The sequence below is a fragment of the Triticum dicoccoides genome, chromosome 5B, assembly GCF_002162155.2.
Source record: "Triticum dicoccoides isolate Atlit2015 ecotype Zavitan chromosome 5B, WEW_v2.0, whole genome shotgun sequence".
Lineage (NCBI taxonomy): Eukaryota > Viridiplantae > Streptophyta > Magnoliopsida > Poales > Poaceae > Triticum > Triticum dicoccoides.
Window position 1 is genome coordinate 367089834 of NC_041389.1, and position 26213 is coordinate 367116046.

Below are 26213 nucleotides of genomic sequence, written 5' to 3' on the forward strand. Positions count from 1 at the left end.
CCCGCCCTCCCACCCTCTTTTTTCCGGAGCCTGAGTCTGTTTCGAGCATCAATTTCATTCGTGCAGAGCCTCTTCAGGTTTCCCTCAATTATTTTCAACCGGTGAATTCTCGTATCGTTCGTCATTCTTCGTCCCTTTCTTTTTTCGGTGCACTCAATTCAAGTTTTTCGGGTTGATCACATTCTTTTCCTTGGATCAAGTGTTCTCCTTGCTCGTTTTTCTCTCGCCATTCAATTATTCCGGAGTTCAGAAGACATCTCAGGAGATCCGTCTGTGTTCCAATTAATTCGAGGTTGTCACCTCATTCAAATATTTCAATTGTTCCGGTGCATCATCTATCTCTTCAACAATTCTTTCCAACGGTGTTTTCTTTTAGTGGGCCCTAACCCACAGGTCTTTTCCCAGGATCTTACTTGACTCTTCTAATTCCCCCGGAGCTATTCTCAATTCTTTTCAAGTGTGACGTAAGTATGAATTTCATCAGTCAAATCTTTTCCAAGATCGATTTCAAATCATTTTCATTGTTGGCTCAACCTCTTCGTTTTTCATTCTCCCGGAGTATCTTATTAATTTCGATGGTGTTTCTCATCGTCATTCTCAACTTTGAAGATCGAGGAAGAGTTTCTCTAAATCTTGCCCGTTCTCTCAAAGATTTGTGGTTCTAGCTTCATGTTATCCTCTCGAATTATTCCATTTGTCAGATATTCTTTTCTTACCCATCCGGAGTATGTCAGAAGTTGTTTTTCCATTTCTTTTCACCGGAGGCCATCTTTCCAGAAGAATTTTTCGTCCTCACATTTCAGCTATCGTTCTCTAATTATCCCAGTGCTTCATTCAAGTGCTCTTTAATCAGATCGAGTTCTTCCCGTTCTCTTGTATCTAAATCCCCTCTAGCTTATTTGTTCTTCTAATTCTTCCCGGTGATTCATTCTCTTTCATCAGTCATTTTCGAATTCTTACGGTGGTTCGTTCAAAATTCTTTTTCCTTGATTATCATTTTAATCCTTTCGTTCTTTCGAATCCTACACTGGTTCATGAAGACTTTCTCAAGTTTGCGTTATATCTCTCTTAATCCTTTTTCAAGAAGAATAAGTAGTATGCAAAATCCACATTGTCATCAATTTAATTTGATGAAGGTTAAGGATACAATAAATCTTATTCTTATTTCATCCAAGTGAGTAATCCCTTCCTTCAGAGTTTGTTCTTGATGAATAAATTCTAGTTCTAAGTGTTTTCATCTTTTCTTTTTCGGAGTTCAAATTTTCCTCGGCCATCTCGTCGGTACCTCCATCTAAAGCGTCGCAAGGCTTTTATCTTATTTCTTTTTCATCCTTCAATTCTATCTCATCATCATTTTGTCACCGGAGTTCTTCATGGTGGTTCTTCATGATTTAATTCATTCTTCAAGTGTTCATCAAGATTTTGTCGGACGAGTTCAAGTAGCTTTTCTTCTCGCATCTCGAAGTGCAAAAATTCTCCGTATTCTTTTGAAATGGAGTTTTGCATTTCTTCGTTCTTCTCAGCTATCCAATCGTTTCTGTTTGTGGCCGGTTAATACCTTATGATCTTGAGACGTTACCTATAAGACCACAACAAGCTTATTCTTTCGTTGTTGATTTTCTCAACAACTCCGTTCAACCCTTTCCTTCTAAGTTTTTGTCATTCCATTCTTTCAATTCTTCCGGATGCATTGCATTGTTCATCTCGTCAAGTGTCATCCCATCTTGTGAAGTTCGTGTTCTATTCCTTTCATTTTTAGTCGGAGTGCTGCCTAAATCCTTTCAGTCTTATTCGTTTCTTATCTCGTTCAAACCGGAGTGGTTTTATAGTCTATCTGATTTCGTGAGCAGTTGATTCCCGTCATTCTTGTCGTTCCTCTCTTCTTCTCGAGTGCTCTCGATTCTTTGCTTCTTCTCTTGAGTTCTTGTTTCACCTCATCCCTTTTCCCTTCCGTCTCGGTCCTAATATCTCGGGACGAGATCTCTTGTTAGTGGAGGAGTGTTGTAACGCCCCGGATTCGATGCGCCAGGTGTCTGCCAGTTATTTGCCGTCGTTGCCATGTCATGTGCTTCCGTGTTGCATTTTATCATGTCATCATGTGCATCTCATTTTGCATATGTGTTCGTCTCATGCATCTGAGAATTTTCCCCGTTGTCCGTTTTACAATGCGGCACTCCTATGTCCTCCGGCGTTCCCCTTTTGTCTCTTGTTGTGAGAAGGTGTCAAACTTTCTTGGTATGGCCCGAGGTTTGCCAAGCGGCCTTGGTATAGCACCGTAGACCGCCTGTCAAGTTTCGTGTCATTTGGAGATCGTTTGATACTCCAACGGTTAACCGGGTAACCGCAAAAGCCCCTTTTGTCTTGCAGCCCAACACCCTTCCAAAATGGCCCAAAACCCATCCAAACCCCCTCCATGCTCTCGGTCGTTCGATCACGATCGTGTGGGCGAAAACCACACCCCATTTGAACTCTCCTAGCTCCTAGAATCTATAAATTAGCCCCTCCCCCGAAATTCGTGGATGAATTTCTCCCGAAACCCTAGCCAAACCCCTCCCCGCCGCCGCCGAACACATCCGGACCGGGCCGAACATGTCCACCCGCGCCCGCAGCCAATCCGCCGCCGCCACCTGTCCCTGGCCGCCGCGCCGCCGCCGCGGCCCGGCGAACCCGCAGCAGGCCCGCCCAGGCCCATCCGGCGCCGCCTCGCGCCCGACGCGCCCACCGCCGCACGCGCCTTCTGCCGCCGCCACCCGAAGCTACGCCCGACCGGCGCTCGCCTCCGCCGGCGTCTCCCCTCGCCGCCCGGCGACCTTGCCGACGCCGCCGCCCGCGCCCGCCGGGAGCCACCTCCGCCCGTCCCGCCGTCGCCCCGCCATCGCCGACCCCGGCCTCCTCCGCTGAGCCGCCGCGCTCCGGCGGCCTCGCCTCGCCGGCGCGGCACCGCTCCAGCTGCCGCCCCCGGTAGCCGTCTTCCCCAACGTCGGCGCCCCGCGCCTCCGCCCCGCAGCTCCCCGCCAGCGCCGTCCTCGCCGCGGCTACGAGCTCCGGCCGCGAGCTCGCCGGCCCCGCGCCCCGTCTCCGGCCACCTCCTCTTCTGCTCTGGCGAGGACCCCGGCCGTCCTCGTCAACCGCGCCCAGATCTGGATCCAAGTTTGACCTCCAAAATTTTCGTCCAAGTCCTGAATATTTTTGCATTTTGGTCCCCTGCTCGTCGCATCATAACTTACTGCATACTGCTCCGTTTTGCGTGCATTATATATCAAAATGTTCATCAGAAGATGCTCTTTATTTCATTCCATTGCATAATGTTCATTTGAGTCCATCTTGATGCCTGAATCATTGTTGCAAGAGTGCTATATGATGTTAACCTGCTGAAACTGTTATAACATGCTCATTTGTCATTTTTGCCATGTTTGATGTGTGCATCCTATGAGGTTGATGTCTACATGTGTTTTGATCTATGTCATGCCATCTTTACAGAGGTTTTATCCATGTATTTTTGTGAGTTGTGTAGTGAGTGCATCAAGCTTGTTAAGTAAGGTACTTGCTGTTGCTGTTTTGCTAGACAGATTCTGTTATATCATGATGCTATGTAAACATGCTGCTACAAGTCATTCTATGCATAATCTGGAGATGTTCACTAAGGATGATTTGTTATACATGTCATGCTCTATCCACCCATGCCCCTGGTTGCATTTATAGCCTGCTATAGCTTGTTGTAATCTTGCTCCAAAGTTGCTAAATAATGTTGCTGTCAGCTTGTTAACATGAAGTTCAGTTTTGCCATGAGCTTTTCTAGTGATCCATGCACCCTATGAACTTGCTCTTGCCATGCTTAGATTCGTAAACATATCTTCTTGCTGCTGGTTGCCTTGACATGCCTTGTATTGCTCTGTGATGAGTGGTTCAAGCTCACCAACATGCCTACTTATTGTTATTCCTGCCATGTATGAATCTGTCATATAACTTGCTATGTTTACATGGGTGCCATCATATTTTCTGTGCCCTTTTGGCTCATGGTCAGTAAAGGACTTTTGTTCTCTGCAATTATTAGATTCATGCCATGCCTTTGTTTGCCATGTTAAGTTCCTCTAACATGTTGTTTGATAGCTCTAAACTTTGCAACCTGATGTTATTTCTGCAACGTCTGAAACTGTTAATATATGCAATCTTGCCATGTGTTTTTGAGCATGTTCTATTGATTTCTGGAGATAGCTCAGTGTTCATGTTTTGTTATGATTTACCTGTACATCATGTCCATGCCTTTTGTTTTATGTTGAGATGCTGTAGCATATTGTTTTGATGCTTGCAATATGCCTAGTTGCTATTTTGGACAACTTGTCCTTCAAACCTGTATAGAGTGTATGCGTTGAACCGTTGCTCCGTTTTGAGTGTGCTCTATATGAAACTTGCTTGATTTTGCATGTAGTTTCATATTATCATGTTGCATCCTTGTTTTGAGGTGTTTGCTTGATATTTGTATGCATTTTGCATCAATACCATGTTTAACTTATTTTGCTCATATCTTCTAGGCCGTAGTTCCGAATTAAACGAACTTTATATGTAACTTGACTAGAATCTCGTGTAGATCATCTTGGTGCATCTTAACTTGCTGTTAAACAACTTGAACATAAGGTTTATTCAGATCTGGACCAATTTCAAAATTTGCATATGAGGACTTATCGGAATTGTTATATGTTGTTTTCGGCCTCACTTAAACTTGCTTTGTTGTGTTGCTCTTGTTTGCATCATCTCTTGCCATGAGTAGCTTCATGTAGCTTTGTCATGCATCATGCTTGTTGTGCATCATGTCTTGCATATGTGTGGTGTGTTTACCATGTTGTGTGCTTCTTCTCGATAGTTCCTGTTTTCGTTGCGATCGTGAGGATTCGTTCGTCTACGCTTGATTCGGCTTCATCCTTTCGTCTTCTACATGGACTCGTTCTTCTTCCTTGCGGGATTTCAGGCAAGATGACCGCTACCCTGGATCTCACTACTATCATTGCTATGCTAGTTGCTTCGTTCTATAGCTACGCTGCGCTACCTATTTTTTGCTCTTCAAGCCTCCCAATTTGCCATGCAGCCTCTAACCTTTTCACCCTTCCTAGCAAACCGTTGTTTGGCTATGTTACCGCTTTGCTCAGCCCCCTCTTATAGCGTTGCTAGCTGCAGATGAAGTTGAAGATTGCTCCATGGTGGACAGGATTATGTTGGGATATCACAATATCTCTTATTAAATTAATGCATCTATATACTTGGTAAAGGATGGAAGACTCGACCTTATGCCTGGTGTTTTGTTCCACTCTTGCCGCCCTAGTTTCCGTCATACCGGTGTTATGTTCCCGGATTTTGCGTTCCTTGCGCGGTTGGGTGATTTATGGGACCCCCTTGACAATTCGCTTTGAATAAAACTCCTCCAGCAAGGCCCAACCTTGGTTTTACCATTTGCCTCACCTAGCCCTTTTTCCCTTTGGTTTTCGGAGCCCGAGGGTCATCTTTATTTTAGCCCCCCCGCGCCAGTGCTTGTCTAAGTGTTGGTCCGAACCGAGTAGACTGCGGGGCCCCCTCGGGGAAACTCGAGGTTTGGTTTTACTCGTAGGATGTCTCATCCGGTGTTGCCCTGAGAACGAGATATGTGCAGCTCCTATCGGGATTGTCGGCGCATCAGGCGGCTTTGCCGGTCTTGTTTTACCATTGTCGAAATGTCTTGTAAACCGGGATTCCGAGACTGATCGGGTCTTCCTGGGAGAAGGTATATCCTTCGTTGATTGCGAGAGCTTATCATGGGCTAAGTTGGGACACCCCTGCAGGGTATAAACTTTCGAGAGCCGTGCCCGCGGTTATGTGGCAGATGGGAATTTGTTAATGTCCGGTTGTAGATAACTTGACACCAGATCCGAATTAAAACGCATCAACCGAGTGTGTAGCCGTGATGGTCTCTTCTCGGCGGAGTCCGGGAAGTGAACACGGTTTTGGGTTATGTTTGACGTAAGTAGGAGTTCAGGATCACCTCTTGATCATTGCTAGCTTCACGACCGTTCCTTTGCTCCTCTTCTCGCTCTTATTTGCGTATGCTAGCCACCATAAATGCTTAGTCGCTGTTGCAACCTCACCACTTTACCCCTTCCTTACCCATTAAGCTTTGTTAGTCTTGATACCCATGGTAATGAGATTGCTGAGTCCTCGTGGCTCACAGATTACTACAACAACAGTTGCAGGTGCAGGTTATGCGATGATCATGACGCGAGAGCGATGTTTGCTTGTTTTGGAGTTATTCTTCTGCTTCTTCTTCGATCGGGGGATAGGTTCCAGGTCGGCAGCCTGGGCTAGCAGGGTGGATGTCGTTTGAGTTTCTGTTTGTGTTTCATCCGTAGTCGGATGGTGCTCTTATGTAAGATGATGTTGTATTCGTGTGGCATTGTATGCCTTATGTATGTATCCCCATCTATTATGTAGTGTTGATGCAATGATATCCACCTTGCAAAAGCGTCTTCAAGATGCGCTTCTATCCTTGGTGGGACTTTCGAGTTCCTTTAGGGTAGGGTCGCATCTTGGGCGTGACACCTGCAATCTCTGAACTGCCTCCACACAACAACAATAAAGCCTTTCAGTCCCAAACAAGTTGGGGTAGGCAAGAGTTGAAACCCATAAGACCTTGAAACCAAGTCATGGTTCTGGCACGTGGATAGCTAACTTCCACGCAAGTGAACTGCCACCACACCAAGGTTTTCGAGTCGACGAGTCGTTCTGGGGTAGCGACTCTTGACTAGTCAAGACTCATGGTCGACTAGTCAAGACATGAGTTACCAGGGAAGGAGCAGACCAGTAGCCGCAGCAACGAGGGGAGGAGCAGACCAGCAACAGCAGCAACCAGGGGAGGAGCAGACCAGCAGGATTGTGGGGTGGCGCCGGCGACCAAGGGAGAGGGTCGCAGGAGAGGTTTGGGTCGGGGGGGGCTGGCCGATTTTTCAGGGGCGATTGGGCAAGCAAATAGAAAAAAAGATGGCGGGTGGGGCCAATTTGACTCGTTCGACTCAAAAACCACGACTAGTCGATTGAGTCACTCGACTCAGCCAACTAGTCGAGTCAACATGTTGAGTCGACCTGCCCGTTGCGACTCGTCGACTAGTCGCCACACTGCCCTTCATAAATAGTAATCCCTCCGTCTGGGTGCAAAGGGCGTGCGTGTGTTTCTAGGTGACAATTTTACTACCAAATATGTATTATATGTGACAAAAATTATATGTTTAGAAACTTCATCCATAGACAAATCCAATGATATGATTTTGGTGACATATAGCATACATTTGGTTGGTTAAATTGACAACCTAGAAACACGCTCACGCCCTATGCGCCCAAACGGAGGGCGTATGTGAACAGTGTTTCTCGGAAATGACTAGAACATGCCATTATTATGGAATAGGAAGTTTCTGAGCTGCCAGAATGAATTTTTGCAGGCAACAGAAATTACAAGCACACAACAGTTTAAGGTGCTGGTTTTACACACATATTAACAGCATAATTTTGGAATTTGTTAATACGGGAGGAAGAAAGGGCATAAAGAACTTACCAAGCACACAGTCTTGCTCTTCTCCACAATCAATTAGCATCTTATCTTTTACTAAATCTGCATCGTTCAGACTAACCCCTGGACGACCAAATGGGCTGAATGTCTTCAATGAGTACCGCTTAAGCCCCTTGCTTGTGTCTAAAAACTTATTTTGACTGCAGTAGCTAGCAGTGCATAATCAAGTTAACAAAATTTGAAAACAAAAAGGCCAATCAGCCAGGCTGAAATTATGCTATATGTTGGCACGAAAAATGACCCATATGGTACTCAACAGGGCGATAGAAATCCTGATCTTCTAGCACGATAATCTCAATATTTGCACCTTTTTCCTAGGACTAATCAAATTGAAAAACCGATAGTTTCCTTATCACTTTTACTAATCTGATTTTCGGTCATACGTCATAATCTTATAGGAGATGAAAACAATAAGCACTCACTTATCTGTCATGACGGTCTATTTGCATCACAGCATCAGCAAGAAGTAAGGGGTTAATAAGCATTAATGTCAGGAGCACATCAAACGTGTTGGTTCTATTCTAGATATGCACATTTTGAAATTTCAATCCCCTTTGCCTCCATCCCCGTTGGTAGACCACACCTGCCAAACAACCTAGCTTGGGTGCAGTGACACAGAACTAGCTCGAACCTGTCGCTTACTATATTAATAACTTGAAAACAAGCTACATGCAAATCGACGATATGAAGTTGGAAATGAAAGAAGCTAGCTAAGTTCAACTCACACTCGCTAAATCTTACCCAACATTCTTGCTCTCGCCCATCAACTACTATAATTCCAGGCATAGGGATTCTTCACCTTTGTAGGGCTTGGTTATGGATCATCATGAACGTGGGTAAACTTGTAACTCGACAACCCAGCCATAAATAACTGTCCAACGAGCTATATTTTCCAAACCAACATAACCCCAGCAAAATCTAGCAGCACCCTCAAGGATACAAAGTCTAAATCTCACAAGTCCACGGTTTGGGAAGGCGTTTAAGGACCAGTTCTTTTGAGGCTTATGGCTGGCTGTGGAAATAAGCTGTCCCTTCCCCGGCTTAAGCCCAACCTAAAATTTTATTTTAGAAGACTGCTAATTAAAATCCGAGCTGCTCATCCTAACCGAAAGATATAAATAAAATATGTTAAAACAGTTATAATTCTACACCAACGGTGTAGGTATCACCACCTGTCACGAACGGCCGGCAGTTCAAGCGTTCTGTCGAACAGCTTGCGCGCGCAGACGCATGGGAAGCGAGACCTCCTCCCACATCAACGCAAAGGATGGAAAAGGCAAGCAAGCGTGGAGAGGATAGAAGGCAACTGTTTCGTTACCTGAAGCGCCGGCCGGTTGGCGGGAGGAAGTGAGGAGCCCCGGCGGCCGCGGGCGGGCGTCCACGGGGGCGGAGGAGAGGCGGGCAGTGGGAAACCGGAGAGGGGGAGGAGGAGGAGCGGAAGGTGCAGGCGAGCGCGGCGGTGCACCCCCGCTCCATCCCAACACGCGGGTGCGGTGCGATGTGATGCGGCCCACTCCTGTCCTGTGTTCCTTTGCAGGTTCGCCGCCTGTGCTGTGCTTCGTTTCGTTGGCTCGCTGCTTGTTTCGCGTCTCCGCCTTCGCACCTTCTTCTAGGTTCGGGTCGGAACGGAGGTAGAGGCGCGAGCAGGTTCCGCCGGACCACGGTCGGACATGGGTGTGTCCGGCAATTTTTTCTTTTCTCGAATGTATGTGTCCGGCAGTCTGCTCTGATTTTTTACACTGTCACGAGTCACGACTACTGTAGCTGCCAAAAAAAGTGTGGCAAAAAATATATGCAGCACATGTAATTCTAAATCTCTTGCTCTCTCACTTTGATGCTATTTCTCACAAGATTTCTGATGAGATGAATGACAATCTTTGTAAGCCATACACTAATGAGGAAATCAAGACTGCACTTTTTCGAATGGGGCCTACGAAAGCTCTCGTTCCGGATGGTTTTCCGGCTCTCTTCTACCAGACCCACTCGGACTTCTTAGGTAAGAAAATTGGCCAGCCTATCAGGAGTTCCTTGGAAGGGAAGCCTATTCGGAATCCAAAAAACACTTTGGAGGACGGGAGCATTGGAGCACTGTATTTTGAATAGTGCCAAAATGCTTTTTTGAACTTTCAAAAATTTCTGAAAACAAATCAACACGTTTATATGGATGTGGATTACACATGTACAAATTTTGATGTTGAAATAAGTAACCATGTGAGTTACACGAAGAAGACAAAATTGTGATTTTGGAAAGATGAACAATGCATGCATTATTTACTATTTGGAAAACACCATTTTGTCATTTTTGTATAGCTCACATGTTTACTTATTTCATCACCAAACTTTACACATGTGTAATATACATCCATATGATGACACAGAATTATTTTCGGAATTTTTCAAAACTTTAAATGTGATTTGTAAAGTATTTAAAGTAAGGTCCTCCAATACACCCGGACTTTGAAATCCACTTGTCGGAGTAAATGACCACGGGTAGCCTAACCGGCTCCCTTTGGCCCTCAGAAAAAACAATGGGCCGACCGAGCCTTGAAGCGCCCAAGACGTGGGGCCGCCTTCTTGCAGCCGGCTATCACATAGGCCGGCTGGCGGAAGGCGGCCCGGCCATAAACAATCTTTGGGGGACGCTACAACAGGACCGCCTCCAAGAAAGTCGGCCCATGAAGGACCGACTCCAAGAAAGCCGGCCCATGAAGGACCGTGTCGGTGTCAAAACCGGCAGATCTCGGGTAGGGGGTCCCGAACTGTGCGTCTAGGCGGATGGTAACAGGAGACAAGGGACACAATGTTTTTACCCAGGTTCGGGCCCTCTCGGTGGAGGTAAAACCCTACTCCTGCTTGATTGATATTGATGATATGGGTATTACAAGAGTTGATCTACCACGAGATCAGAGAGGCTAAACCCTAGAAGCTAGCCTATGGTATGATTGTTATCTGTCCTACAGACTAAAACCCTCTGGTTTATATAGACACCGGAGAGGGCTAGGGTTACACAGAGTCGGTTATAATGGGAGGAGATCTTCATATCGTATTGCCAAGCTTGCCTTCCACGCCAAGGAAAGTCCCTATCCGGACATGGGACGAAGTCTTCAATCTTGTATCTTCATAGTCCGGGAGTCCGGCCAAAGGCTATAGTCCGGCCATCCGGACACCCCCTAATCCAGGACTCCCTCAGTAGCCCCTGAACCTGGCTTCAATGATGACGAGTCCGGCGCGCAAATTGTCTTCGGCATTGCAAGGCGGGTTCCTCCTCCGAATACTTCATAGAAGATGTTGAACACAAGGATAGTGTCCGGCTCTGCAAAAATAAGCTCCACATACCACCGTAGAGAGAATAATTTCCGCACAAATCTAATCTGCTGACGTACTCCGCAGCGTGACATTATGCCACGGTCAAGCCTTTATTCGAATCGTTTTACTGTTCCACCTCAGCGTGTTTAGCGAGGCGGTTTCCTTGGCACGTCTTGTCGAAGCAGAGATCGTGTCCCCTTATTCCGGGATTCTCATCAATACGGGCATGGGTAAACCAACCGCGCCATTAACCGTGACGCTTGGGGGATAAGCGAGTTTTATTAGGCCGGTGGGGGCTCGTAGTTTCGGCCGCCCATATAAGGGGATGAGGATCTACCCTTTCCATTTACGCCTTCTTCCTCCTGTGCTTATCCGTCCCTGCGTACTCGAGCTCCAACGCCCAAGCCCGCACTTCCCACCTCAACCTTCTCCAATCATGTCTGGAGCGGGAGGTAGATGGATGGCCTCCTCCGTTACGGAGGGGCAAATCAAAAAGTTGAGGAAGGCCGGATACTTATCTGTCGACATCGTGCACCAGCTTCCAGATGAGGGGCAACTCATCCCCACCCCTAGGCCCCATGAGAGGGTTGTATTTCTTTCCCATTTACTCCGCGGACTAGGCTTTCCTCTTCACCCGTTCGTCCGGGGGCTCATGTTTTACTATGGCCTGGACCTCCACGATCTGGCCCCGAACTTCATCCTCAACATCTCGGCGTTCATCGTCGTGTGCGAGGCCTTCCTCTGCATCCAACCCCACTTTGGCTTATGGCTGAAGACTTTTAATGTCAAGCCGAAAGTAGTGGGCGGCCACCAAGCGGAGTGCGGAGGTGCCATGGCGGGCCGGATGGCCAACGTCCTATGGCTCGAGGGCTCCTGTGTGGAGACAATAAAGGGGTGGCAATCGGGATGGTTCTACATCACCGAGCCGCGCGACCCCAAATGGGCGGCGGCCCCCGAATTCCGATCTGGTTTCCCCACACGGCTTACCTCCTGGAAAGAGACGGGCCTGACATGGGGAGATTCGGAAGAGCTGACCGGACTCCAAGCCTGCGTCCAAAAGCTGGTGAACAAGAATCTCAAGCTTGTCAACGTAGTCCAGGTCATGCTCATACGCCGGATCCTCCCGTGCCAACAACGGGCCTTCAAATTGTGGGAGTGGGATCTGGCACAGCACCAAACCTTGAGCGGGCTCTTCGACACTACATACGAAGATGCCTGGAGGGTGATGTTCAAGGGCGCCGAGGCTCCCGCATCCACTACCGAAGATCGCGGATTCAGCTCGCGGCGTAAAGCCGACGTGGTAAGCTATTTCACCCTTTACAGGACACTTTTTCATAGTTTGACACTATGCGGGATCTAAACTCCCTCACCTTTGACAGGACTGGCTGAAGAAGGTCGAGCAGGTTAACTGTCCGGCTCCTTTGCCAGAAGACCCAGCAGACGCACGCTTGACGGGGCTGCTGGTTCCGGCACCTCATATGGTGCCGGAGAAGAAGGCCAAGAAGAAGGCAAAAGAGTTCCCGTCGTCAGGTGTTATCAGACTCATCATCTGATGACTCCGAGTCGGACTCCTCCCGCGAAGACGAGGAGGAGAAGAAAGAGGCTTCTCCCCCATCAGGGGGAGAGAAGAAAAGGAAGGCCTCCCCAACTGGGGAGGCCGGAGGGTCCAAGAAGGGAAGGACCCTTCCTCCGGACTACTCTACCAACGCCGACGATGGCGAAGAGGAGTGGCCCTCGAGGGCCAAGCCCCTGGCAAGATTGTAAGTGTCCGGATTCCAAAATAACTCATGATTTTTTATTTGTCGCATAATGTCTTCTAACGCCGAATACAACTATGTAGCCCGCCCAAGGATGAGTTTCCCGCTTCGTTGAGCGGCTCCCTGGGTTCATCGGATGTGAATAGTACTTCACTTCCGACGGCCTCCTCCCCTCGCGACGCAGAAGACGCCGTGGCGGAGTCCCGAAAGGGGCCCAACCAGGAGGAGGTGGTCCTGGAGGCGCCACAAGTCAACCTCCCGGACACCGGGCGCAAGGGGGCTAAAACCCCAGAGTGCTATAAGTCTGGCCCTGTGCCAGACTCCGTGCCGGAACCTTCAGTGGTTCCGGAGTCTTGCGGGCGGCCCCTTCGCAAGAAGGGCAAGACTGCGACGCCGGCGGCCTCCGTCCAACCGGAGGCACCGGATAATCTGCTGGAGGCGCTTAACGGCACCTCCGTCGACGAGGATCATCGCACTGTTATGAGTGCGGTGATCCGAAAAGTTCAGTCCGCCAAGAGCGGGCTGACTGAAGCCTGTACCAGCCTTCTAACAGGCTTTAAGGTAAGTTTTTAGGATATGTAAGAATATTACCGCATAGACAGTAGCCCCTGATGCTTGGTCTGGTGTTCGGAAAGAAAAGCTAAGCTGAGAATCTAAAAAGATATACGCATGAGTCTAATAGGAATATGTCAATATGGGAATGCAGGCTGCGCTGCTAACCTCTACCGCACTGATTACGGAGGTCAATGCATTGAAGCAGAGCCTCGAGCGGTCCAAGAACGAGCTCGGCCGTGCCAGGAAGCAGCTCGAGGACAAGGAAGGTAAGTGATACCTTATTAAAGTAGTACCTTATAGAAAAGGATTTGGTTGCAAAAAATGACAGGAATAACGTGGGTATAGCAGGGGCCACGAATGAGGTGGCGACCCTGAAGGAGGCAGTGTCCAAGGCCGAAATCAGTGCGGCCTTGGAGCGCACCGAGCGAGAGAAGCAAGACGCGCGGGTGGCGGAGGTGCGGCAAGAGCTCCAGGCTCTCGTGGAAAAACATGAGGGCTTGGAGCGTGACTCGAAGACTCGAGAGTCCGAGCTTGCCTCGGCTCTTGAGAGTGCCAAAGCCGCCAAGGCCGAAGCCCAAAAAGCCCTCCAGGAAATTGAGACGATAAAGAAGATAGCGGCGGGTAAGGCCTTCTCATGCAAAGAAAGCACGTGAAAGTGAATTATTTGTTACTTACCCGAATCCGGAGCTCTCCAGGAGCTTTCGCAGATCTGCCCCGCAGTGTGTCCGATGCTGCCGTATTCTACCGGGCCGAGGAAGGAAGCTCGACAGAGAAGGTATTCTGGTCTCAGTATGTTGAGGCCGGACATCTGGTGCCCCTGAGCGACCAGCTAAAGCAGCTGGTCGAGCTCCACAAGGTGGCCGAACAGGCCATGAAGGGCCTCATAGTTCGGCTATGGCCTAAGGAGGCGATGCCTGGGAGCTACTTCAGTCTGGTGCAGCGGCTGGTGGACACCTGTCCATGGATTGAAGTCATCAAGCACTCCCCCTGCATTGAGGGTGCCCGTCGGGCCCTTGCCCGTGCTAAAGTGCAGTGGGGCAAGATGGACGCTGAGAAGCTTGTGACGGACCCGCCACCGTCGGGCAAGGAGTATCGCACGCCCGAGATGTATTATAAAGGTGTCCTGAAGGGTGACCGCATTATAGCTGATGAGTGCTCCAAAGATGTAATTTTTGAGTAGACTCGCATTTGTTATCCTGTACGCTGAAAACTTTGTTCATATGCATTAAGAAATGTTTGTTTAATTTAAAATATTACCTTCTGTGCAGCCGTTTATTAAATCTGAGAGATGCAAGTCGTCGGCTTCTACCCCCATGCCACGAGTGCTGGGGTGTTCGGGATAAACCTGAGCGCTCTTGTTCCCATTCTTGGGTCCATCTAGGGAGGCGCTCAGCACAACGAACCAGGCCATCGGACTTATAATGCTTTATCACTCTCACTTAGCCATAGAATTCTATAATTTTAAATTTCGGCGAAGCCCCTAGTATTCGGAAGACTGAGTTCGGGGCGCTATCCATGCCTAGGCCAGATAGATCCGGCTCCTCGCTTTAAGCGGCATAAGTCTTTAAGGACTCGAAAAACCTCGCGAACAGCGACCAGTCTCTCGCACTATCATGACGGTCAGTTTTAGCTTTCTCTACTGAGGTGTTAACCCAGCTCAACTGGGACACAATCGCAGTAGTTCTCCCAGCGCTACCTTAGCCAACAATGCGGAACGTAAGGTACCAAAACATGGGAGCCGGGCAAACCCAACTATTGACCCAAGACATGATTCAGAGCCGATGCATATAGTGCTATAAGCTTGGGGTGCCGCACTCATGAGAGTGTTCGGTCTTTGCACACCATATTATGGGGTACTTGAGCCCCTGGTGTATTGGCCGTACCAAAGTGTATGGTTGCATAATGTCATGACTGAACATATTTGTATAAAAATAGATGAATACAATAATAGATAAGAGCTATGTATTGTTTATTAAAAAGAGTTGCTATGAAAGCAAAACGATACAAATAGTGCGATAAGCAAGGGATGGGATTATTTGACATGTCCCCCTCCAGGGGCAAGCTGCGTGTATTTAAGTAAAACGGGTATTTAGCTCGCTATAGAGACCACCTGGATATTCGATGCGGCTTGTTTTCTCCCTGGCTGTTGCATCGTGTGTTCGGCGAGTGTATTGCCGAACAGACCTTCCGAATAATTGGGTCCTGAAAGTATATAATAATAAAAAAAAGAAAACGGCGGAATAGGGAACCCCTAAGTGCGGTTGAGCCGCATTCTGGGCATGCCGTAGTTGTGCCCCTCCCCTTATGCCCATGGTATTTTCAAAGCGTAATTATGTACGCGTGGTGCCGATATCACCATCTGGCGAGGGCTGGGGTTGGGGCCGCACTGCTATGCTTGCTCGTAACGTGTCAGCCAGCTTTGTTGGAGGTTGCCTCGGGCGCGCTTGACGTTGTCCGGACGTTTAACACCCGGATTGGGGAGCTGCCTTGAGAGGCTGCTCTGTACTTCCGCCGCCAGGGCCGCTGTGTGCTCCTCCGTTCGGAGAGAGCGTTCGGTGTTTCTATTTACCGTAATGACTCTGCGAGGACCTGGCATCTTGAGCTTGAGATATGCATAGTGCGACACCGCATTGAATTTTGCAAATGCGGTTCGTCCGAGCAGGGCGTGATAGCCACTGCGGAATGGGACTATGTCGAAGATTAACTCTTCGCTTCGGAAATTATCCGGGGATCCGAAGACCACTTCAAGTGTAACCGAGCCTGTACAGCTGGCTTCTACACCTGGTATGACGCCTTTAAAGGTTGTCTTTGTGGGTTTAATCCTTGACGGCTCTATACCCATTTTGCGCACTGTATCCTGATAAAGCAGGTTCAGGCTGCTGCCGCCGTCCATGAGGACTCTAGTGAGGTGAAATCCGTCAATGATTGGGTCTAGGACCAATGCGGCGAATCCGCCGTGACGGATGCTAGTGGGGTGGTCCCTTCGATCAAAAGTGATCAGGCAGGAGGACCATGGGTTGAACTTTGGGGTGACTGGCTCCAACGCATAGACGTCCTTGAGGGCACGCTTCCGCTCCCTTTTGGGGATGTGGGTTGCGTATATCATGTTCACTGTCGGTGTCAAAACCGGCGGATCTTGGGTAGGGGGTCCCGAACTGTGCGTCTAGGCGGATGGTAACAGGAGACAAGGGACACGATGTTTTTACCCAGGTTCGGGCCCTCTCGGTGGAGGTAAAACCCTACTCCTGCTTGATTGATATTGATGATATGGGTATTACAAGAGTTGATCTACCACGAGATCGGAGAGGCTAAACCCTAGAAGCTAGCCTATGGTATGATTGTTATCTGTCCTATGGACTAAAACCCTCCGGTTTATATAGACACCGGAAAGGGCTAGGGTTACACAGAGTCGGTTACAATGGGAGGAGATCTTCATATTGTATCGCCCAGCTTGCCTTCCACGCCAAGGAAAGTCCCTATCTGGACACGGGACGAAGTCTTCAATCTTGTATCTTCATAGTCCGGGAGTCCGGCCAAAGGTCATAGTCCGGCCATCCGGACACCCCTTAATCCAGGACTCCCTCAGTAGCCCCCGAACCAGGCTTCAATGACGACGAGTCCGGCGTGCAAATTGTCTTTGGCATTGCAAGGCGGGTTCTTCTCCAGCTCCATATACTTATAGAATAGTGTCCGGCTTCTGATAAATGTTGCGCTCCTTGGCTTCCACGCCCAATAAAGGCCATCTTCCATGTGTCGAACGAATGCGAAAAGCCAGGGTATTTTTACATTTCCCCCCTAGCTGCGCAAATGAGCCGCCTATAAAAAGAGACGAGGATCTAGATCCGAATCATACCATCCTCCTCCCGCGAGTATTCATCGGAGCGCCTCTAACAAAAATCCATTCCATCATGGACAGTCGATGCGGCTCCTCCTCTTGCGCTCCCAGCCCTCAGCCTGGAGTTTGGGAGAGATGCTTAGTCCCGCACAGCGAGCTAGTGGCGCTCCAAACCAAGGGATTTCTTCCCCCAACCTTCATGGTTCCGGTTCGAGCCGGACTCGCCACCTACAAGGGCGGAAAACAGGCGGAGAGCGTCCCCAATCCCTCCAAAGGAGAGCGGGTATGCTTTGTCCCTTATCTAATAAGGGGACTCGGATTTCCAATACATCTGTTCCTCCGGGGGCTCCTGGAGTTCTACGGCCTCCAGCTGCACCACCTTACGCCTGCCTCCATTCTGCACATCGCGGGCTTCGTGGCCCTTTGCGAGCTGTTCTTGGGCGTCGAGGCTCATTTTGCGCTATGGAAGAGATTATTCTGCCTCGTACCCCGTTCTTATGAGGGGTCAATATATCAAGTGGGCGGAGCTGAACTATGGCGCATCGCCGGGACCAGATATCTATCCGGAACCCCGAAGAAGGCGTCCGAAGACTGGCCTTCGGAATGGTTTTATATAGAAGACGCCCCGCTACCAGATCCAGTTCGGATCGGCCTCCCGGAGTTCAGTAATGCTCCTCCGAAGAAACGCCTAAGTTGGCGTCCGCGGAGCCCTCAACGGGAGAATGACAGGGACGTCCTATACCTGATGGACCGAATAAGATTATTGGCTCATTCCGGATTGACCATGATTGGGGTCATGGCCACATGCATTATGCGGGGGGTGCAGCCACTCCAATATAGGGGCCACCCCATGTGGGATTTCAACGGGGAGGATGATGCCACCCGCCATGGCCGTAAGGGGCCGGGATCAGTCGCTGATCTGGTGAAGATCTTGTCCGGCCTGTACAAAGGGGAAAAGGAGGATTTTCTCCGTGTTAGTCCATTGAACGGATTTTCTATGAACAATCCTCGAAGCTGGGTAAGCGGACATTTTCTTTTTGCTCATCCGATCCCCATTCCCATGGTTTAGTATCTCACTTTTGTGATTTCGGCGCAGGAACTGCGCCGGGCTGTAGAGGATATACACAGCCCGCCTCCACAACCCAAGGATCCGGAACGGTCCCTCAATCCGGCCTCCGAAGAGGATCCGGATATAAAGGTGGAGTTGATCGACGGGGTGTTCTACCAACTTAGCATTGACAATGCGTTGGTTGCCATTACGGCCGATTACCCCGGAATATTTCCAGCTTCCTCGGTAACTGTGACTGAAGCCCTGATACCATGACCCATCCATGCTTATTTCTGATCACCGCATACCGATGGTGTCCCGCAGGAAGTACCTTTGAGGCGGGAAGCCGAGCCCGCGGCGGCTGACCAACAAGGGGCAGCTCGGCCCAGCAGGCGGAAAAGAAGTGCGGTGCGGATCGAGACGTCGCCGCAATGGTATGGCATGCCTCTGTGTCTCAAGGAAAGATTCCTGGAAGGCATGCTAACGCTCGTGAGTTTTTCAGGAGAAAGAGCGCTCGCCGGACTGTGTCCAGAGAGGTTGCAAATCGAGCCTCCGCCAGCCAGGCTCCAACGCCAGGTCCGGAGGGGGAGACGAACACAAGGCACACGTCGGATGCTCCTCCAACGGAGGATGCCGACATATTGTCCGCCACCAGATCTGAGGTGGAGAGCGCCATGAATCACAGGCGCCGCCGGACAATTCTTCGTGACGCATGTTTCTCCCCAGAGGCCTTGAATGCCTTTAGTTTGGGAGATGCGCACCTCCGTGCCGCTCAAGATGGTCTAGCCAGAGCCACAGAGCAGTATGTGAAAGACATACGGGTGAGGATTTTTGACGGTTATATATGCCAGTAGCCCCCGAGACTTAAAATAGTTAGAATAACTGATTTAAGGATCATTTGTTATGCAGGATCTTACAGAAAAGAATACCCACCTGTCCCAGGAGCTTCAAGAGTGCAAGGCCCAACTTGAGGCCGCACTAGCCGCCACAGGGGGAGCCACAGAGACCCCCTCCGGTAATATATATTTCAAAAGATAAGTAGTTTATGAAGTGCGGCGTGTGTATCAGTCTGACAATAATATTGCAGATGGCGCCGGACTAGATCCGGACAGGCAACAGCTCCTACGCCAACTAAAGGCTGGCAAGAGCGTGCTGACGAGGGTGAGGCAAGAGAAGAACAAACTTCAAGACGCCAATACCCAGCTGGGCGAGGAACTAAAGGATGTTCGTATTCAGCTGTCTGCTTCCGTAAAGGAGAATCGACGACTTCGACGCGGCATTTTTAGTAAGTGCTTGAGCGAATTCTCGAAAAAAAATTGGCGAGGAAGTCGATTGACAGAGCTATGTCTGTAGGTCTGCTGACAGGTCGTCCTGCGGAGGAAATGCCCGATTCGACGGGGGACCTTCTTCCCGAGCTGTTGCAACTGCACGAACAAGTTCGGCAGGCAATGCAGGGCGTCGTCCAGGCTATGTGGCCATCCCTCTCCGTGCCCGAAGGCCTTGGGGAGCTTGCAAAGAAGCTTGAGGGAGTGCGGCAGTGCTTCCGGTTGTGGAAGATATCGGCCTGTCATTAAGGTGCCAGGGAGGCCTGGGCCATGGTGAAGACTCGGTACACGAAGGCGGACCCGAATCACATGGCCGAGGTCGGCCCTATGGGTCCGGACGGAAAGAAGATCCCTATTAGTTTAGTATATGGCCAGGTAGAACTGGCTGCCAAGTATTCTCAATAGGATTGTAAATTAGACCGCCTGTTGGATGGTATTGAAGAAGAATATACCGAGTCGGATTGACTCTGTGATGTAAAATGACATGAAAAATGCCTTCTAGCTGGATTGTAGATTTTTTGTCATTGCGGACCTTTTCGCTTCGACCTCTGGACCCTATAGTCCAGAGTGTGTCCGAATACCCTCTCGATTATGTAAGAACCGGGGCATGCATGGAGACAAGGCGTAGGGGTCATAATTGCTTTAGCAGACAAGTGCCCAACTAGTTATGTTATATTACATGGTTAGTAAGAAACATCTTCCAGGGAGAATAGTTCCGTTAGGGGTTCCTTTCCCTGGGAGGCATGCCCTAAAGTGCATGTCCGAACTGCTAAAAAGAGCAGAAAAGCATCTGGGGGCAGATAAAAAACAAGAAAAATCATCTTTTAGTTCACCGACCGAATATTCCCTTAAGAATGCTAGCTTTCGGCTTCACCCAGTCTGAGGTACACATCCAGCTGACCCGGCAGTAACAATCGCAGAGGTGCTCCCTTTACCACCTAGCCGAACGAACGTGAACGTAGGGGTAAGCACAGGAGCCAGGCAACCCAGCTTGGCCAAAACTTAAGTCATATCGATGCATATAATGGTGTATAAAAGGTTCATGCGGAAGTGTCACACATGTTTTGTGCATGAGGCCCATTTATATAAACTTCTGATAAAGAAGCCCCCAGGTATGATGAGCGCGGGTGGCGTGTCAAGTATGTGCGAACAATGCGCAAGCAAGCCCCTAAGGGCTTGGGAGAAGGGAAAAAACAAAGGATGAAGAGGGAGGGAGATGCCAGACAGCTGATGTGAAAATAATAATAAAGGGAACAGAGGAAGGAGACAAACACGGAGTCCAACGCTAGGCGTAGAATCTTCGTAGGCGTGTTGCGTTCCATGGGTTCGGCTCGAGTCGGTTGTCCGATGCGTTTCGCAGATGGTATGCTCCACCAGTCAGTACTTGGTCGATTATGAAGGGACCCTCCCATTTGGGCTTTAGTTTGTCCCTTTTCTTGTCCGGCAGGCATAGAACTAGTTCGCCAATGTTATAAGTTTTGGCCCGTACTTCTCTGCTTTGATATCGTCGAGCCTGCTGTTGATAGAATGTGGAACGGGCTTTTGCCACGTCGCGCTCATCTTCCAATATGTCCAAGCTGTCCTACTGATCGAGCTCGGCTTCTCTTTCTTCGTACATGCGCACGCGAGGTGAGTCATGAATTATGTCGCAGGGCAGGACTGCCTCTGCGCCGTATACCATAAAAAATGGTGTGAATCCGGTAGTGCGATTCGGCGTGGTCCGCAGCCCCCAGAGTACGGAGTCGAGCTCCTCTACCCAGTGCGTGTTAGATTCCTTGAGGGATCGCACTAGTCTGGGTTTGATGCCGCTCATGATGAGACCGTTGGCTTGCTCGACTTGACCGTTAGTTTGTGGGTGATAGACTAAAGCGTAGTCGAGCTTGATGCCCATGTTTTTGCACCAGAGTTTAACTTCGTCGACCGTGAAGTTTGTGCCGTTGTCAGTTATGATGCTGTGGGGGACGCCGTAACGGTGTACAACCCCGGATATGAAGTCTGTCACCGGTCCGGATTCGGCCGTCTTTACAGGCTTGGCCTCTATCCATTTGGTGAATTTGTCCACCATGACCAGTAGATATTTTTTCTTGTGGGTTCATCCTTTAAGGGGTCCAACCATGTCAAGCCCCCAGACCGCAAAAGGCTAGGTGATGGATATGGTTTGTAGGGCGGTAGGCGACATGTGGCTTTGATTAGCGAATAATTGGCAACCAACGCATCGCTGCACTAAGTCCTGAGCATCTGTCCGGGCCGTCGGCCAATAAAATCCGGTACGGAAGGCCTTGCTTACAAGGGCTCGGGCTGCGGCATGGTGCCCGCCTAGTCCGGCATGAATTTCAGCCAGAAGATTTCGCCCTTCTTCTTCGGAGATACACCTTTGAAGGACTCCGGTTGTGCTCTTCTTATAAAGCTCTCCCTCGTGGACTTTGTAGGCTTTAGGTCGCCGTACTATGCAGCGAGCCTCGTTTTGGTCCTCGAGAAGTTCCTGCCTAGTTAGGTAGGCTAGGAATGGTTCTGTCCACTGGGCAATGACTGCCATTATTGTGTGGGCTGACGGTGTTGCTTCGTTGGCAGAGCCACCAACTGTGTCAGAATGTTTGGTGAGGGGTAGTGTGGCTGTGTCCAAGCTGTTGTTTCCGGACTCTCCCTCCCATGTTACAGATGGCTTGAAAAGCCTTTCTAGGAAGATGTTGGGAGGGACGGGCATCGCGCTTTGCGCCGATGCGTGCCAGCACGTCTGCTGCCTGGTTGTTCTCCCGAGCTATATGATGAAATTCGAGCCCCTCAAATCGGGCTGACATCTTTAAGACGGCGTTGCGATAAGCTGCCATTTTTGGATCTTTGGCGTCAAAGTCTCCATTTATTTGGGATACCGCAAGATTTGAATCCCCACGGACCTCTAGGCGTTGAATGCCCATGGAGACTGCCATCCGGAGACCATGTAGAAGGGCCTCGTATTCGGCTGCGTTGTTGGAGTCCGTGTACATTATCTGGAGTACGTATTGGACTGTATCTCCTGTAGGGGACATCAGTACGACGCCAGCCCCCAGGCCAGCCAACATTTTCGAGCCGTGGAAGTTCATGATCCAGTTGGAATATGCGCCGTACTCTTTAGGGAGCTCGGCTTCGGTCCATTCGGCGATGAAGTCAGCCAAAACATGCGATTTGATAGCTCGTCGTGGCTTGTAAGTTATATCGAACGGGAGGAGCTCAATGGCCCATTTGGCAATCCGGCCCATTGCGTCGCGGTTGTTTATAATATCATTAAGAGGTACTTCGGATGCCACCGTTACTGAACACTCTTGGAAATAGTGTCGCAGCTTCCGGGATGCCATGAACACCGCGTATGCTATCTTTTGATAATGCGGGTACTGTGACTTGCATGGGGTTAGGACAGTGGACACGTAGTAAACTGGTTTTTGGAGAGGAAACTTGTGTCCGTCCGTTTCTCGTTCGACGACGAGCACCGCGCTTACAACTTGATGGGTTGCCGCGATGTATAATAGCATTGGTTCGCCCATATTGGGAACGGCCAGGACCGGATTTGTTGCCAGTATGGCTTTGATTTCTTCAAGTCCGGTCGTGGCGGCATCCGTCCACTCGAAGTGTTCGGTGCACCGCAGGAGGCGATAAAGGGGTAATGCCATTTCTCCTAAGTGGGAGATAAAGCGGCTTAGAGCCGCCACGCATCCGATCAAATTTTGTATTTGCTTGAGGTCTTTTGGGATATCCAATTGCGACAGAGCTCGGATCTTGGCTGGGTTTGCCTCAATTCCTCTACCGGATACAATGAAGCCCAAGAGCATTCCGGCTGGCACGCCGAAAACGCATTTTTCTGGGTTGAGCTTAATGTCATATGCTCGGAGATTGTTGAATGTGAGCCTCAAGTCGTCTACTAGAGTTTCAACATGTTTGGATTTGATGACCACGTCATCTACGTATGCTTCAACTGTTTTGCCGATCTGGTTGGCCAGACATGTCTGAATCATGCGCTGATATGTTGCGCCGGCGTTTTTGAGCCCGAAGGGCATCATGTTGAAGCAGAATGGGCCGTATGGGGTGATGAATGCCGTTGCGGCTTGGTCTGACTCTGCCATCTTGATTTGGTGGTAGCCAGAGTATGCATCGAGGAAACACAATGAATCGTGTCCTGCAGTGGCGTCGATGATTTGATCAATTCGGGGGAGGGGAAGGGATCCTTTGGGCAGGCTTTATTTAGGTCTTTGAAATCAACACATAGGCGCCAGGATTTGTCCTTCTTTGGTACCATCACTAGGTTTGCTAGCCAGTCCGGATGTTTTATATCTCTGATGAATCCGGCTTCCAGTAATTTTGCTAGCTCCTCTCCCATGGCTTGTCTCTTGGGTTCAGAGAAACGCTGAAGAGTCTGCTTAACGGGCTTGAACCCTTTTAGGATGTTCAGGCTGTGCTCGGCCAGCCTGTGTGGGATTCCTGGCATGTCTGAAGGGTGCCAGGAAAAAATGTCCCAATTTTCTCGTAGGAATTCTCTAAGTGCGGCGTCTACATCAGGTTTTAGTTGTGCCCCGATGGAGGCCGTTTTTGTGGCGTTCGTTGGATGGACTTGGAACTTGACTACTTCGTCTGCTGGCTTGAAGGAGGTGGACTTGGATCTTTTGTCGAGTATCACGTCGTCCCTGTCCACCGTGGAGCACAACACAGTTAGTTCCTCAGCCGCCGGGGCTTCGGATAATGCCTCAAGGGCCAGTGCGACCGTCTTGTTTTCGGCGCGGAGCGCTGTGTCCGGATCACTAGCAAGAGTGATGATTCTATTGGGTCCGGGCATTTTGAGCTTCATGTACCCATAATGGGGTATAGCTTCAAAAATTGTGAATGCTTCTCGCCCTAACAGAGTGTGGTATCTGTTGCTGAACGGGGCCACTTGAAATGTGACCTCCTCGGATCTGTAATTATCCGGCGTGCCGAACACCACGTCCAGTGTGATTTTCCCTGTACAACATGCTTCCCGACTGGGGATTATTCCTCTAAAGGTTGTGTTGCTTCGCTCAATGCGACTCCAGTCTATTTCCATTTTTCGCAGTGTTTCCTCATAGATGAGGTTCAATCCACTGCCGCCGTCCATGAGTACCTTTGTAAGCCGGAAGCTGTCCACTATCGGACTGAGGACCAATGCAGCTGGTGCTCGGGCTGACCGGAATTTAGGTTCGTCACTGGCATTGAAAGTAATAGCCGTGTCACTCCATGGATTTATTGTTGCTACCTGGTAGGCTTCGGCAAGGCTGGAGCGTTCGCTTCCTCGCATTGTTCGATGCGAAGGTCTCAAAGACTGTTGACACCGTACTGGCGTTTCTGGGGTGGTGCTCTGCAAATTCTGGAGTTAGAAGCTCCTCGCCGCTCTGGGCCACCTGCCGGAGTATCCAACATGCTCTAAGGTTGTGAGTTGGTGCGACTTCCCCTGAACTATGAATTTTACAGGGTCCATTGAGCCATCCCTCCAGTACGGTCCCATACCCTGTAGAGGGTTTTTGTTTTTTGCTGTTTGGCTTAGGTACCTAGCGATAATGCGCCCTTTTATTTCGGACTGGGATTGTATTCAGGGCAGGATTGTCCCAGAATTTCGTTTCGGTTTTCCGAACGCTTTCTTTCGCACAATACTTTTGTACTATGGGTGTCAAAGTCGGCGAAGCGTGTAATTTCGCGACGACTTATGGCGTTGAGGATTACGATGTCCGTATAGTTGTTACAGAAGAATGTAATTGCATCCTTCTCACGGCAGTCCTTTATCATGTTAATAACCAGGAGGAATCTGGCCCAGTAGTGGTGTACTGTTTCCCCGGGCTCTTGCCGTATTTGGGATAAATCCCTTATAGTTGGGTGGGCGGGTGATTTTAAATCCGAAACCTCGCCCGATCTAAGACTCAGGGGCCAAGAAATTTCCGAATCCGGAAGCTTGTTTTCTTGGACGTTGTTCGATGAATCCAGCCTGCTGCCTGACTTCAGGTTCAGGGCTTGGGCGACATCCTCCCCTCCGCGGATATCCGGCTTGGAGGGGTCGGGAATCCGGACACATCTGGTCCTTAGGATGGGCGAAGATTCGCCGTGTTGTTCTTCCACCACTTCAACGTGGTGGGTGACCTGGGGAGAGTCAATCTCTCTCTGATCGGGTTTAAGCCCCATCTGGCCGTAATCTGTAGTGAGTCCCAGGGCGGCGATGCGATCCAAGAGATCGTTTAGAGAAGAGAGCTCCATCGGATCTAACTGCTCGGCGAGTTCCGAGCTGATCTGGAGATTGCTTTCGATGACCCGAGAGGTCATCGCCGGCGCGGCGGCCGAACAGGCGGTCATCAAAAACCTGCCTAGCCGGATAGTCTAGCCGACAGCCAAAGCTTCTTTAGCAACAGCACCGTCTTTAAAGACAGGGTGCGGCATCCTTCCTGTTGGTGACGACACAGAGGAACTCTCAATGAAAGCACCAATGTCGGTGTCAAAACCGGCGGATCTCGGGTAGGGGGTCCCGAACTATGCGTCTAGGCAGATGGTAACAGGAGACAAGGGACATGATGTTTTTACCCAGGTTCAGGCCCTCTCGGTGGAGGTAAAACCCTACTCCTGCTTGATTGATATTGATGATATGGGTATTACAAGAGTTGATCTACCACGAGATCGGAGAGGCTAAACCCTAGAAGCTAGCCTATGGTATGATTGTTATCTGTCCTACGGACTAAAACCCTCCGGTTTATATAGACACCAGAGAGGGCTAGGGTTACACAGAGTCGGTTACAATGGGAGGAGATCTTCATATCGTATCGCCAAGCTTGCCTTCCAC

General features: G+C 49.6%; 1 protein-coding gene across 2 annotated transcripts in view; it reads right to left on the reverse strand.

Moving 5' to 3' along the window:
- Positions 1-9195, reverse strand: part of LOC119309173 (FAD synthetase, chloroplastic-like) — a 17180-nt gene extending 7985 nt beyond the window's left edge. Inside the window, exons 1-2 of one of the 2 annotated variants that reach the window (XM_037585218.1) lie at positions 8904-9195; positions 7571-7734 (exon numbers count right to left, since the gene is read on the reverse strand). In XM_037585218.1, the coding sequence (XP_037441115.1) occupies positions 7571-7734; positions 8904-9061 (322 nt within the window). In that variant the 5' untranslated portion in view covers positions 9062-9195. The remainder of the gene's footprint in view (positions 1-7570; positions 7735-8903) is intronic. The other variant, XM_037585220.1, reaches the window with a different exon arrangement.
- Positions 9196-26213: the final 17018 nt, after the last annotated feature.